This window comes from Astatotilapia calliptera, chromosome 17, assembly GCF_900246225.1.
Source record: "Astatotilapia calliptera chromosome 17, fAstCal1.2, whole genome shotgun sequence".
Taxonomy (NCBI): domain Eukaryota; kingdom Metazoa; phylum Chordata; class Actinopteri; order Cichliformes; family Cichlidae; genus Astatotilapia; species Astatotilapia calliptera.
In genome coordinates this window covers 21,826,402-21,841,942 of record NC_039318.1, presented here as the reverse complement: position 1 = coordinate 21,841,942, position 15,541 = coordinate 21,826,402, and the positions used below count along the sequence as shown (strand labels likewise).

Here is a 15,541-nt window from a genome sequence, read left to right as displayed (position 1 = left end):
GCTGATCTTTCCTGTCTTGGATGGGCCGGATGTGCATTGTGTCTCTGAGAGTGTTTGGACTCTGACGTAGAGCTGCTGAGTTGATGAGAGGCAGCTCCAGCTGGCCACCATCAAAGCCGAGCAGCCACGAGAGGCGAGCTGCATTCTTTTACTTGCCCTCTCCCTCCTCTTCCTCCTCCTCCTCCTCTTCCCACCGTTCTCAGGAGACTGATTTTCAGTGTTTCCTCACCACAGCTGTTCAACACTGTGTTTTTCTGCCTGCCCTGGGTATGGCAGCAGTTGTATGATGTGTGTGTGTGTGTGTGTGAGGGAAACCAGGCACCTTGAAGGTCATGATAAGGTGTGTGAAATGAAACTCCGCCTCCAGGTCAAGCTGGATGATCACGTTCTCCACACCTGCAGCAGACAGGAAACAGGAAATACACATTTCAAGTTTTTCGCAGACTGATTTCTTCACACGCATTAACATGCGTTCGACTCTTTTACGCAGTTAAAGTTAACACAGTCAGCTCGCTTTCTTACGCTGCAGTTACTCAGCCAACAGTAACATCATAAATTTACTTACATGCAAAACTTTATATGTAAAAACATTCAAAGCAGAGTTTGAATTTAAAAACAGCAGCTCGGAGGACTTGGAAGATTCCTGTGGGGGAATTAGGAAATCTCAAGTGGCTCCTGCAGCTTCCTGCTGTTTGAGAACCATCTGCACTGCTGGCCGCCGCTCTGCCGTGACTCACACCTCTGACAGATTCCCACCGCTCTGCAGGAACAACTGCATGGGAACCAGCTGCACTGGGATCACCATGAAGGATCCAGCTAAAGATTTTACGATGCGGATTCATGGACTTAATTTCACAGAGAATTGCATATAAATGTTCTCCAGCTTGTTTGGAATAAAGCAAACTAAACACAAGTTGGTATATTTAAACAACCTGACTGCAGCGTATCAGGTGCACTGATGTTTGTGTATGTTGGAGAAGACGTTTGTTGCTGTGGTTGAGACACAGGTTAGGATTCATGACTTCCAGAAGTGATGTAAGTTGCTGACTGAGGAATGAGTCAAACAAGTGATGTTGAACTTGGCTCGCCAGTTTTCACACAAGCATCTCTTGAGAAAAGTCACAGAAAACTTTCATGGTAAAACTAGAGCTGTCATGAGAGCAAAATGAATTCATAAAACCAAAAGAAAGTCAAACAAAAATGTCAAATTTAAGAAAATTTAAGAAAATAAAATAGAAAACTTTAATGACTTATTATACGATATGTTTGTTCTCATGTTATTGTATGCGATGTGTATATTTTAGATTATATCAGAGTTAAATTCATCAAAATTTGACCTGTGCTTACTTTCTTCCTTCTATGGGAACTTATTTTATCCACACAAACTTTAAACAAAGCTTTAGGTGCAGGAAGACGTTTTGTGTGCACTGAATACATTTCCCATGTAACCCCAAAAACTTGAGTTGTTCAAATCCACCAAACTTTATTTCAAACTGCAATAATTGACCAGTTTGACCAATTACCAATAAAATTAACCAAACATACCAAATAAGTACAATTTGTTTAAATGATGCACAACGTTTGCACAACTGGGTGATATTAATAAGGTTTCATAGAAAAGTCTCATATTAATGAATCTGGGTTTGTCTACATCGAAATGGTACAAAATAAAAAGATTGGCTGGTAATTTTGTCAGTGGAAGAAAATCATGAGTGGAATCGTAAAAATTACAACCACAATCCTCACATTTGGGAAGGATTTGGTAGTTTTAAGCTTCACTGTGAAGCTCCTCCCTGTACCAGTGGATAACAATGAAACAGGTGATTACAGGTGAGAAAACCTCTCAGTTAGAAACTGTCTCTCCGTGGAGCTCTTAAAGCTCTCCTGTCTCACGTCACGCTTCTCATTTTTTCCACTTTAAAGTCAAGTGTTGACACACATCTGTTTCTTACCCGCACACCTGTTCTCCTCAGCGCACCTGTAAGCCCCACCCATAAGGACTGCTGCTATGAGAGGCTCTGTGATCGGTCTGCTCATTACTGAGCTCAGTACTCATGAGATCGGCCTCTGTGAGGGCTCACACGCTATTCTCCCTCCAAAGTAAACAGGAAACACCCCTCATCTTGTTTCTCTAGTGCGTTTGTGTCTCTCACCGTTCTCCGACTGCCACCAGGTCTTGAGGCGGTTTGGGGCGAAGGTGGTGACCACGTTCTCGATGGTGTGGCTGATGTCGTTGCTCTCCTCGTCGTACATCTCCCTGGAGTCGCACACAAAACATTTTGTCTCCTGATGGACAGGAAGTGCGAAAGCGTCAGTTCGCCATACTCTTGATGTGCCAGAAATAGCAGCTGATTCATTAACATTAAAGGACATCGAACAGTTTTCTTAGGGACTGTTTCTTGCATAGAACGTGGTTCAAATGGGGTGAAACGTTTAGGCAAATTTTAATTGTAGATAACAAGCTTAAAATACACAAGATCTTGTAATTTTACAAAAAACTGTTTTTTCTGTTTTTATATTTTATGCGACAGTAAATATGTTTTTTAATGCAATCCAGCTGCTATGATGTGAGTGTTTTAATGTGAGTGCTAGTTTTGCAGTGTACCTAAATGGGAGTGTTGTATATTCCCACAGAGGGGAGCAGACTTTACAAAAAGCATCCACAGTTTTAGAATGAACTATTCAACAATGCCCTATGGAGGTAAGATTGAAGTGTCCACATACTTTTAGCCATGCAGTGGTTTAACTGATGAGCTGGAAGAGATGAAGTCAGTAATGATGTACAGTGTATATGATACTGCTGCTGCGCTTCTCTGTGCCGTGTCTGTTTAATAATCCCCTCCACTGCCTCTGGGATCTGCACGCCAGATGGTTTGGCATGTACGCAAGCTAAACTACAGTTCACACACACACACACACACTCTTAAATGTCACAATATTTCCGCGTGTGAATAAACAAAATGAGTTTCTCAATTTCACCAAGCTCTGAGCCAACTATGTCTGCGCTGAAATGGGAGTAGATTCCGAACAAGAGGCTCCACTTAGTAGGAAAAAAGGAAAAGAAAGCCAGCTGCTTGAGTCAGACTTCTTTCCCTCCACTTCATCTGCAGCTCATATTTTAGGATTGTGCTCATCCTCAGAAGTCTCAGATGGCCTCACAGCGAGCCTGTGCTTTCATAAAAAACACCATTCACACACAGGACTCGCTAAAGGCTGTTTGATAAAGACAGAGTATCCCCTTCGTCGCCCCCGGCCCGCATCCACACAGGGAAGGCTTTGTGAGGCGCACAACGCTTTTATTGTGGAGGGGAATGTCTGAACTCCCACTCGACATTATATACATGCGCATCCTCACACACACACACACATACACACACACACACACACACACACACACACACACACACACAATCATAATCAGAGAAACAGAGTAAAATAAAGTTTCTGTGTGCTGAACACCATCACATGTTTGAGAACAGTTGGAGAAATCTCCACGTCTATTTGCTCTTCGCTTATCTCTAAAACTGTACACGTGATCTGCTTCAAACTTGGCAAGTGTGTTGCTTGGGTAACAATTTGATGTGATGCTAAGTTTGAGGTCATTTGGATCACCCGTTCTCTTATTTAATGCTGAAATATTACCTACAGTAACTGTTGCTTGCGCCACTCTGTGCTTAGGGTGAGGGGCAAACATGCTTGTTTGGGAGGACATTTACACAATCCCAAGTTACCCCTCAAGTTAACCATCAAAACTAAGCAGACCCTAAGCTAAGCTTAATTCTAAATTGAACCCTAAAACCAAGGCTTAAAATAAACTTCTAACCAGTTTTGATGGTCAAAAACTGCTTCTGACAAAAGCAGCTAGAAGATTTTTGTTTAATTTTAATTTGGCCATGTTGTTTTGGAAGAGTAGTTTATAAAGACGCTGTATCCCACAATTGCACAGTCAGGTTTTGAACATCACACACACATATTCAGTGAATATAACCTCATAACTGCCCCTTTTCCAAAACAGTCACTTAATGATAGCCTGCAATGATTCATCTGTAAATTGTAGCTAGAGTAAGATGGGTTATATTCACTGAAGGGCCTCTTCATCACTACATTTACTAAGGTTTCATTCATTCAGTAGCTGCGCTGTCTCAAAACCACTGATATCAACAATGTATGTTGACAGAATTCAAAAGCGATAAGTCATAGAAATCTTCAATTTACACCTGACCCACTTTCTACCATTTGCAGGGACTTTGTCTGCAGCTATGAGGGACTTCTCAAAAACGTAATCATCTAATCAAATTTATCAAAGTCGTGAAGATATGAAAGTGCTTTTGAGGGGAGCAGGAGAACTGCATTAGCTTGTTAAAGTGAGTTAAGCTGACACACAAATGTGTTTGGAAGTGGCGTGCTGTGATTTAAAAGTTGTGTTTCATGTTGGACAATGATGCAGAAATGATCGCCAGCCAGGGAGGCAATAAGGAAAGAAAAATATTTAAGTAAAGTGTTTAACAACTTTATTTAGGGTGAAATCATTTAAAATGTAAAACTCCCTGTGTTAGTATGGTCAGTTTTTCAAATACAATTCTACAAAGTTAAAGTGAACCTTTAATATTTTTCCGGTTATATATATATATATCTATATATATATATATCTATATCTATATATCTATATCTATATCTATATATATATATATATATATATATATATCTATATATATATATATATATATATATATATATATATATATATATATATATATATGTACTGTTACATTGGTGAATTAAGCATGGCCAGAGTTTCAAATAGTGAGATCTGTGTGTAACCAAGACAAAACCTCAATCTTCAGACGCTCTGTTTCTGGCAGTTTTTTTCTGCTTTTGGCTCTGTATGATGCCATTCTGTGTGCCTGTGCCTAATATGGTCTTCTAGGCACACAGATCTAGCTGTGAGCCTAGAAGACCGACCCACTAGCTGTTAAAACCTTATGTTTATGAGAAGCTAAAACAGCTTTAATGATAATGGATTGCATTTATATAGCGCTTTTCGAGACCCTCAAAGCGCTTTACAATTCCACTATTCATTCACTCTCACATTCACACACTGGTGGAGGCAAGCTTTCCAGCTATTTCAGTCAGAGGAGCTACACTGAGGCCAAGGTATAAGTAAAACACAAATAATAAATAGACTATCAATAATGCAAAGCTTCCCTAGCAGCATCTAGAAAAATGTGAAGCTAGAAATATTCAAAATTTCAGAAATAAAGCTCTGAAAATTGATGTCAGCTACAGAAATCCAATAATCCAGCAGGCCTTTGAGCCATCTGTTACAGAAATACTGTAGTGGCAGGAAACACCAAGATGAAATAATTTGGTTGGCTAAACGTCTCTTTCCACAACTCTGTTTACAGAGACGGTTCACGAAGTCCACTGAGACTTAGAATTGCTTCACATGGTTGAACTGTGGGCCTGAGTTCATGAGTGTTGTGCTGTAAGGAAACTGCTCATGTTGTGAATGCCACTCTTATATATCAGTGATGTTTGCTTTTTCTACTGACATCCTTTAAATGTTGCATTTAAATGACGTATGACATATATGAACTGTCACATATAATTACAGTCAATATATTTTCTTTCTGATTATATTCAGAATCATCCCAATGGGAAAAATCTGCTCTGCAGGCAACCACAGCTTTGAGTTTACGCTTTGTTTTTACAAACCGTGGTTTCAAATCAAAGAGAAAGAAAAACTACTCGAGTCTAACCACTGGATGAGAGAACACTCAAGGACAAGTATTCACAAGTGGTGAGATGAAGCGTAGTATGTTTTTAAACCTTACTATGTATATTTTTGCGTGCATATGAATCTGTAATTATGATCCAATAAACAGATGTACAGTAGTTAAAATGCAGTAATCCACCTGTCCACTAAAGGAGCAAAAGTGTGCCAAGAAAATATCCCCCACAGCTTTCCAGCACAAACACCATCCGCCTGAGCTGCTGATATAAGGCAGGATGGATTCATGTGCTCATGTTGTTGCCATCAACAAGCCTGCCATCCAAACAATGCAGCAGAAATTGAGACTCATCAGAGCTCATCATCTTCTGTTGTCCAGTTTTGGTCAGCCTGTGTGAACTGTAGCCTCAGTTTCCTGTTGTTAGATTTTCTGCTGCTGTAGCTGTCACAGCTCTTACTCGTTAGCTTAGCTTTACTGCTGCATAAGCCCTGACGCTAACCCTATATTCTTCTGAATAAAAGTATTTAATATCATAATTAATGACATTAAAACACACTGGAGTTATCATCTAAAGTTTAAGGCAAGTATCTTTGACCAAAATCGGAATAAATTGACTTTATGTAAAGATTAGAGATAACCCTATTTCCTTACTGATATCAGAAAATATTTATCATTGCCCCAATATTTTGTTCTGTGGGTTGTTTTTTCTTTTCTTTTCTTATTTTTGTAACTGTAGATAATGGAGAAAAACAGAATAAAACAAAAAAGCAAAGGAATATTAGTCATGAATATAGGAAAAAGAAAATGAGCCATTAGAAAAAACAAAGGCTCATTTAATTATAAAAACAGAGTGGTCAAGTGAGGCTTAAAAAAGTCTATATAAAAGGCTATCTTCTTTTGGCACTTTGTAAAGCAGATATTAAACACAAAACACGTGCAGGAAGCCTTCAATTGAGCCTTCTCTGCTACCTGTGCTCTAAAAAAGATCCTTTCTTACCTCCAGGTGTCCCACGATGCAAAAGCTCTCGGCCTCATTCAGTCCGCAGGTGGAGGAGGCGGTGAGTTTGTGCGCCCTGCCGATCAGCAGGTCACCTGTGGCTGGGTAGCAGCTGCCCTCGGTGCAAATATCTGGGAACTGCGGAACCTGCTGTGCCCTGACAGGAGCCCACAGGGCTGCAGGGAGGAGAGACTGGTGTCAGTGAGATGTCAGCACAAAGCATTGGCCTCGTTCTTCTTTTGGTTTTAATGATAAAAGCCAGAAACAGAGCAGGCTTGCGGTCAGTTTATTTCAATTAGAATCACATGAATTTACTCTTCAGATGAGAATTAAGTGCGCAGCTGTGGGAAAGTGCTCTACTGAAAGTTTTATTTAGCTCTTAAACTCTCCTCCAGCATTTGTTTTGGAACAGGAAAACGGTGGATAATCGTTTACAGATGCCTCTCATTACATGTGATGGGAGCGAACATGTCCCAGCAGATTAATTTTAGCCAAATAAAGTTGTTCAAATTAAAACTTCAACTCACCCAAAGTGGTTAAAAGGTGGATTATGAGCAACATGGCCCGGACCCGTGCACTGACAGCTTATCGTGATGGTCCTACCGCAGAGAGTGTGTGCTGATGTGCGTGTGTGAAGTGTGAAGTCAGAGGCGAGGGTGTTGTCTTGTAGAAAGTTCGCATCCCACCAAACAACAACTCCACCCCGCTGTCAGCAGCGCGCCACCGAGAGATCTGGAAAACGAGCGCACCCTCTGCTGGAAGGCCTAAAGAATTCGTTTTCTACACGTTAATATTCGCAGTTTCCTGCTCATAGTTTATTACTTCATTATAAAAGCTCGATTTAATTCTGTTTAATTGTCCTCTTTATGTGCCAGAACTATTGTTTGAATCTTTAAAGCTTATTTCTAAATTTCCTTGTACTTTATCAACTCGATCCCTGACCATTTCAAAACTAATTTTTAAATAAATTCAGTGTCAGTGGGAATATTCAATGTTTGGGGTAAAAATAAAGCATCATGTGAGCATCACAAGACCAAAAACAACTACTTAAGTTTAAAAACATACCAGAATGGTATATTTGCAGACTGGCCTTTATCAGGATCATCTCCTATTTATGTTGAATTATTATTAATGCAAATATGGAAATCAGCTGGGATAATTCTGGTTTATATACTGCTACACTGCAGGGGAGCTAGATTCACCGTGTTTTGTTTTTGACTCACTCTACCCCCAGCTTACAGGTTTCGAGAACCAAGAGGAATAAAAAGCAGTATGTATATCTACTTAAAGACTAAAATATCACAAAATAGATCATTGTATTTAGAACTATGGCATAAACACATAGTTTAACTCTAAGTTAATATTTTTTCAGAGGTGGAAACAAGCTTCCATAACCCAGAGCTCAATAAGATGAATATTTGTCACTATATGTTTGTAAAAGGTAATTTGTGTTTGAATTGTTAGTAATTCTTTTCTGGATAACATTTTTTATAGGGAGCGACCAACATGAATAGGGACAAAGGATGAAGATGAAGAGGAAAAGAGGAAGATTCAGAAAGGAGAGCGAGTGAGATGGAGGCAGTGGTAACCCCTACAGGGAGCAGCCGAAAAATAAAGGCCCTTAAAGCGGAATAGCGCTTTAACGACACGTGGAACGTCGGACTCTTGTTGGAGACGGACCGGAAGTAGCGTGAGGTTACAGAAGATTCTTGTGAAGTGTTGCACCTGGTAAGTTTATAAGCGGCTCTTTAGTGGCCACTGAGGAGCTCATTTTTGTACAGTTTTGTGACACGGGTTCGTCTCCAGGTGCTCCCCGCTGTAAATCCGCGCTTGGGGAGAAAATCGTTGATTACTGGGGGTTTGTTTCGAGTCTGCATCCTATGGCGGGAGAGCTCTCAAGCCTCGATGCTCCTCTGAGAACCCGGAGCTCTGACTCTGGTGGTCGGTGCTACATAAACTGGGCTAATTTCTCTGCTAGCTTAACTCTGAACTCTCTTTATTGCATATAAAATATGAACTTACTAGTAAAACTCTTTCTAAATCACCGAAACAAACTAGCATTATTAACAAACTAGCATTGAAGAGATGTGGGTTGTTATAAAAATTACTTGTGTATTTGTTTCTTCAAAATAAAGTAATAGCAGTTTGCTTCTGAGTAGATCTTTTTTATTTATTTATTTATTTATTTTTTGACATTTTTGACTTCGAGCCTTGTAAAAGCAACCCTATAGCTATCTTGAAATGCACCAGGTCACGTTGAGCAGTTACTACAAAGCAAAGGTGTAAAACATAAGGCATGGTGTCTAAAATCGGCCCGGAAAACACAATCCGGCTAAACATTTTAGACTATTAACTGTATGTAAGTTTAGCTGTTTTTCTACTTTTAAAGACTTATGTCATGGCCAGTGGTACTACATTAAAGTAATTAAGTGAAAGCTACAAACTGTATTTGTGTAATATACCGAGTACACAGTGTTAATAAAAAATAAAAAATAAACAGACAATATGAGGTAACAAAAACATTTATGTTCTACAATTACAGGACAGTCTGGAACTACCAGGACTTTTTTAGTTGTTGCTAACCTTACAGATTTTTCACAGTTTCACTGGTCTGGCTCACTTCAGAGGTATTATAGTTTTTTGTTTTCTAATTATTTCTCATTTTTATTTCCTTTTGGCTTTTTGTTTTTAATTCTGTTTATTTTGCTGGTTACTAGAGCTGATTTTCTCACTTCATTTTAGCTTTTAATGTTTAAAAATGTTTAGTTTTTTAGTATCAGTATTAGTTTTAGTCTTTTTAGTTATGACTCACAGGCTTGTAGACTTCCAGAGTCTCAATAAACACGTCCATTGAGCCAGAGAAAATTGGAGAAACACAGTAGTTTTTCTCATATTCACATATTGCCGTGACTTCGGTGTATAATATGTTTTAAATGTGCAGCTGCAATGAGTAAGCTTGGAGTTGTGATTTAAACACACTTCTTAATTGGAAACTCTTCTTCAGCTCCATATGAAGTTCCAAAATACACTTTACAGTTAAAGAGAATGCATGAAAATAAAACTAAACAGATAGCATGTAGTCAGCCACATTTAAACATCCTGTTTGTTGTTGCTGATTAAAATAGTTTCTCTCACTCGTGAACGAGTCAGTCAGCATTCCTGCTTTCACCAGCTGAGGACTGAAAGCGGAAGTTAGATGTACAAATGGATGAAATGAGCTTCGTCTGAAGGTTTTTGGGCTCAGAGTAGAGCTGTTGCTCCTCCACATCAAGATGAACCAGCTGAGGTGTTTCGGACAAGTCCAGGTGGTCCAGTTGGCTGCTTTGGGAACGCCTCAGTGTCGCACTAGAAGAAATGAAGAGGAATGTCTGAGCTTCTGCTTAGATCGCTGCCCTCACGACCCAGACATGAATAAGCAGCAGAAGATGGATGGATGGATGGAAGGAAATGCTACTTTGGGAGATATTTTAGTGCAATGATAACATATTTATGTTAACTATAATCTTTTTTTTCTTTCAAGCTTAAGGAAGATATTTGCAGCCCACACATTATTTCTATTGTGTTTTTCAGATCTGCACTGTATCAGTCTCAGCTGCTGTGTTTGTCTTCAGTCAGAAGAAAGATGCTTAGAAGTGCATCAGCACAGGTGAGGAGGAAATGGTCGGCGCTGGACTATATAAACCGTACCAGATAAAATCAGTATTAGATTTATGATTTGTAGGTATTGTAATTAATAACAGATGGAATGGGGAAAAAAGTAGAAATTGTAAATATATATTTAAAAGAAAAATCTTGTTGCCAACATTTTGAAGTATTTTAACTATTTGGCTGTTCCTTCTCAGATCATCCGGCAGGCGGTGAGGTACAGGAGTACAGACGCCAGCCTCATCCTGGAGAGATGTAAGTGAATTTCTTCTCCAGCTTCTCTTCTCTCTGCTTTGAGGGGTTTCGAATCTTTTTACAGATGTTCAGATGGGTTGAGATCAGAACATCAGGTCGCTGCAGTGTTTTCTCATCATGGAGGACCGGGACTGCGTCTAGTTATTACACATTAATTCAAAGGGGATTTTCATAAACGCTGGGCTAACTGTAATAAATATGCTGTCTGTATCTGTTTCAGCGATAAACCGGGTGCAGCTGTTAGGTCGGGTCGGCCAAGACCCGGTGATGAGACAGGTGGAGGGCCGAAACCCGGTTACCATCTTCTCATTAGCGACCAATGAGATGTGGCGCTCTGGAGAGGGAGAAATGAGCTCACCAGGTAGGAGTGTATAATGTAGTCTTTAGACCCAACAAAAGATCTACTAAAAACTTACAATACACCTCCAACTGATGTTCATACTATTATTCTCATGTGTAAAGAATTAAGGCCAGAATTGGCCCAAGAAAGACTCCAATCAGACCCACTGCACATCTTAAGGAAATGTGAACCAGGGCGGTTACTACAGCAGCATTTATTTATCATGTAGAAAAACTAGAACATACTGTTGACACTGACCTATTTATCTTATATTGATATATCTCATGGATTAAATAGTTAAATTTGAGAGAGAAGGGCATTTTCACTTAAGATCAAAGTGGGCTGTGTGTGTCCCACATTGTAATATGACTTTGACATCTTTGATGTTGATGTGTTGGATTAGTGCTGTTTGTATGTTAGGATCTTTGGGATAGTGTAGTGATTTAGGTTAGTACATATGCATTTGGTGCATATTGCTTGTTGTTTGAGTCTGTACTTATAAGCTGTGGTTAGCTTAAGGGGAGTCCCGTTTTACAAACATAACAATTTTATATATTATCGTATTTTAATTGTGAATAAACTGAAACGTCCTCCTCTGAAATGTGACATTTCTCAGCTTGATCTTTCAGCTCAGATTTACTAAAGTAACCAACACCCCTCTTTTTATTCTGATTTGGTTCAGTCTGGTTTTACACATTGAAAGCACCAACATTCAACAGGGTTTGTGATGATTTGGTCAGCTTTGTTTCATTTTGCTGTTGCTCAGTCATATTTACGTACTGCACTGCATGATTTTGATCCGTATCTGCAGATCAACGTGAACTGATATTATCTGCTGTTTTTGCTGCTAGATGTTTTTCATATCATGCATTTTCTGCAGGGTGAGGGCTGTTTGCACTTCAAGGTCTCATTTTTCTTTGCCTGCGTCCCTGAATTAAACACGAGCATTTCAGTGTCGGTGTTTCTGTGTTAGTCACTGAGTAGCAGACGCATTCTCTGCATTCTAGCTTAAATTTTGAAGCTAGAGTGAAATAAAAGGTCAAGTGTTCTTTGAAAAGGTTTAAATGCTAAAATAAATATATGTTAAAAATGCACTGATAAAGCTGAGTGAGCTGATGAGAGGGTGCAAATAAAGGAGATATAATAAACTATCTGGATGATGTTTCGGTAACAAGAAGGAAGAAATTATTTAGGAAACTAATAGACTTTAACAAAATAAACGATTAACTGGAGCTTCTATTGAAGGTGGGATATTCATGTTGTTGTGACATCACTGTTTTATCAGTCAAAGTTGGATGCAACTGCTTGCATTTGCCACTAGAGGGCGTCGGCGAACGTTAACAGATTGTTATTCATTACTACTGCTGGATTTCAAGGTTTTGAGTCTAGACAGCTGCTCTTCATGTGCCTCTGCACTGGGCTCAGTCATCATCAGACACTCCAGCCTTTATGGTTCATTCATGATCGTCATTAGAAATCATAAATACAACTGATGAGACACGTTTCATAGCTCACTGTGATAGAAAAGCTGTGCAGGCAGCCTTTAAAGTGTTTAAATATTAGAATGAATAACACTCCAAATAAGAGGATTGACTGTTTTTCTCATGTTCTCTTGGACTTAGCTCGGTTTTTAAAGGTATTTCAAGCGCTCTTGTTTCTTTGGAGAGTCTGAATACCAATTAATCTGATTCGCCTGCTGCTGTTTTCTAATTCCAGGTGACATCAGCCAGAAGACGACGTGGCATCGTGTGTCTATATTCAAACCTGGTCTGAGAGACGTGGCGTACCAGTACGTCAAAAAAGGGTAGGACCTGCATGTTTCCTGTACAGGCAGAAGACTTAGCTGTGAATACATGTGTAGATTTACTGCTCTGCTGCAGATGGGAAAGGGGGAATAAAGCTGCATGACTATTTTTACCAGCTCTCTAAATGTTCCCAAACCCAAGCCAATCACAGAGTAATCAGAGTAATCCTATCTGTGTTTATCCACTGTCAGACATGAGTTGGCTTTCTTCTGATTGGCTGCCCCTCATAAACAGAAGGTTTGACCGGTATGTGAGTGGGAATTATGTGAGATGGCCATATGAAGAATACCCACTCCCAGTGACTTGTCTGGCATTGTAGATTTAGAGCTTGCAGTAGTTACTGTAAGAATCAGCATCCACCTTTGTGACAGAGTTAGAGATGGAGGCGAGGCTTAGATGGTTTGGACATGTGCAGAGGAGGGAGAGGGGCTATATCAAGTCAAAGATGCTGACGTTGGAGCTGCCAGGCAGGAACAGGTTGTTCTCACAGCCTGCGTGACAAGTAAACACAACCTGATGTAAAATCACTTGTAGTGCTTCTTTACCTTATAAAGACATGCAGCATTTTATTAGTATTGCAGAGTAAAAACACTCCTCGGTGGGGGGGGGGGGGGTCTTTGGTATTTTGAGTAAGAAGTAGTTACTCAGTGACTCCTACGACTTCTGTTTTCAGATATAAAAATATGCTTTTATGGTCTTTTAAAGCTCCAGAATCTCTTCATCACATTAGGAGTTTCAGAATAAAAGAACATTGTGCGAATGAACCATTGTCATTTTCAGGTCGAGGATTCTAGTAGAGGGGAAGCTGGACTACGGCGAATACGTGGACAAGAACCAAGTCAGACGTCAGGCCACCACCATCATCGCAGGTCAGGTCAAACACCCACACAAACACACTCGGGCCTGATTTAGACTTTGCCGGATACTCTTTGCGTCGGCACTGCCGGCATTTATTACTTGTTTTTTACTGTGTGGTGGTGTCTCTGTGTTTCATATGCAGTAGCAGCCAATAGAAAGACATAAAATGCTGGGACTTTTGCACAGGATTCAGGGTTTTTTTGTTTGTTTGTTAAAGCGTAGATTTCCAGCTGAAGCCTAAATCCAGTGACTCACATCTACTCTGTCAACATGTCACCCCGATGTTCTCCTCTCTGATTCTTTTTGATTCTCTGCAGACAACATCATTTTCCTGAGCGATAACGTGCGAGACAGAACCTGAAGGACCTTCCTCTCCATCTTCGTCTCCACCAAACACCAAGGCGACTTCTTTTTGTATTTTCTTCTTTATACCAAAATAAGACTCAAGGATGTGAAGTAAAGGAACTGTTTTCACAAGAAGCCGGGAGGACGGACAGGATAAGCTATGATCATCTTTGGCTGCGGCACCACCTGCTGGTGCACATGAAGTCTTTGAGGCTTCAGGAGGAGCAGAAAGAGCTCAGCTGTAGTAAATGTACACCTTCTGATTATGACTTAGACGTTACAGATAACTTTAATGTTGTTTAATCCATCCAAGTGTTCTAAACGCTTCTCCTGAATCATAACTCTGAGTTTGGGGACTCTTTGAAAAGTTGTAGCTCTGTTAAGAGCAGCTCTCACTCTGCTCTCACTTACTGTGACTTGTAATGTTATAGATTTTGTTTCCTTGTGCCAGTAAAGACATACTGTCTTTATAAGCTGAAGTTGTTTCATGGTGAGTAAGACAAATTTACCCTGTGAGCCAGTTTCACAGGGACGCCCACAAACCTGTTTCGAAATTTAAATTAAATTCTGCCTGCAAGTTATTTTCCCTCATCGCATCTCCGTCACGCTTTATGCTTGAAATCGTTGAGTTTTCTAGGAAAGATGCAGCAATAATCTTCATTTCAAGTAGCTGCTGCCGAGGTTAACTCACAGGTTAGGTCGTCTTGTATGGCCTAACGTGATCTCCTGCTTCTTAAATGCAGTAAAGCTTTCAGAAAGTCACTGGATTATGTGTAAAATGCATCACCACAAAACAGGTTTGTTTCTCCATGCGCGTGAAATGTTGATGTGTTGCAGATGGTCTTAAAATCAGATTTATGGCAGGTAATCGAATCTCTGTGCCTGTCTCTGAAACTAAACGGCTTCAAAGGGAGGTCTTTTTTTCTCGGAGTTTAATTAAACTGCTTCCTGTCTCTTCCTCAAGCAGAAAGCTGCTGTGTTGGAAGCAAAGTCATCTCAAGTGTTGCAATCTGCGTGCAGTTTGCACATTTTTGTCTTGCTACATGATCAGCCTCAGGAGTGGACGCTTCTGCAAAATAAGATACATCTCTGATGTGGTAGCAGTTTTGTCCCATTTGACCCCATGTTACCTTTTTTTTTCTTCCTTTAAAGAAAAAATTAAAGTATTTTCAGCATTTTTCTTCCAGCTCTGCTCCAGTGAAAAGCAGTTTCACTGGAGGTCAAGGTTCACGTCTCGCAAATTTCGACTCCTTAAGACTGGTTTTAATTTCTGCTGTTTTCATTATTAACTGCATGAGTCATCTATAGCTATAACCACATTACTATGTGGGGAATTTGACAAATATTATCAGTTACATTTACTCTTGTTTTCTGCTCTGTCACTCTTTTGTCAGTTGCACTTATCTGTTTATCTTCATTTCCTTCCTGCACGGTGACTGAACTGTTCAGAAAGGACATACTAGACGTTTGTTTGTTTGTTTTAATACATATATGTTCCTAAAGATACAATAAACAACATTTGTTTAAAATATTTATTAAATGCACTTAAAATTTACTTTATATT

The 15,541-nt window shown here is 39.7% G+C and overlaps 2 protein-coding genes across 2 annotated transcripts in view; one reads left to right on the top strand and one right to left on the bottom strand.

The window, feature by feature from the left end:
• Positions 1 to 7,395, bottom strand: part of lamb1b (laminin, beta 1b) — a 31,536-nt gene extending 24,141 nt beyond the window's left edge. The window contains exons 1-4 of the mRNA XM_026147046.1: positions 7,257 to 7,395; positions 6,730 to 6,905; positions 2,154 to 2,286; positions 323 to 396 (exon numbers count right to left, since the gene is read on the bottom strand). Coding sequence (XP_026002831.1) covers positions 323 to 396; positions 2,154 to 2,286; positions 6,730 to 6,905; positions 7,257 to 7,290 — 417 coding nt within the window. The 5' untranslated portion in view covers positions 7,291 to 7,395. The remainder of the gene's footprint in view (positions 1 to 322; positions 397 to 2,153; positions 2,287 to 6,729; positions 6,906 to 7,256) is intronic.
• A 987-nt stretch (positions 7,396 to 8,382) lies between these two features.
• ssbp1 (single-stranded DNA binding protein 1) lies at positions 8,383 to 14,890 on the top strand. Its single transcript, XM_026148085.1, has 7 exons — positions 8,383 to 8,457; positions 10,300 to 10,375; positions 10,572 to 10,629; positions 10,850 to 10,990; positions 12,686 to 12,773; positions 13,555 to 13,643; positions 13,950 to 14,890. The coding sequence occupies exons 2-7, from the start codon at positions 10,352 to 10,354 to the stop codon at positions 13,991 to 13,993; spliced, it is 444 nt and encodes a 147-aa protein (XP_026003870.1). The 5' UTR covers positions 8,383 to 8,457; positions 10,300 to 10,351; the 3' UTR covers positions 13,994 to 14,890.
• The last annotated feature ends 651 nt before the right edge of the window (positions 14,891 to 15,541 follow it).

What these genes read in the sequence shown, in the direction of transcription:
- ssbp1 (XM_026148085.1), top strand. Translation starts at nt 10,352, where the DNA reads ATGCTTAGAAGTGCATCAGCACAG. An exon ending in TTAGAAGTGCATCAGCACAG is followed by an intron (nt 10,376 to 10,571) that starts GTGAGGAGGAAA and finishes GTTCCTTCTCAG; the next exon opens with ATCATCCGGCAGGCGGTGAG. An exon ending in TACCAGTACGTCAAAAAAGG is followed by an intron (nt 12,774 to 13,554) that starts GTAGGACCTGCA and finishes TGTCATTTTCAG; the next exon opens with GTCGAGGATTCTAGTAGAGG.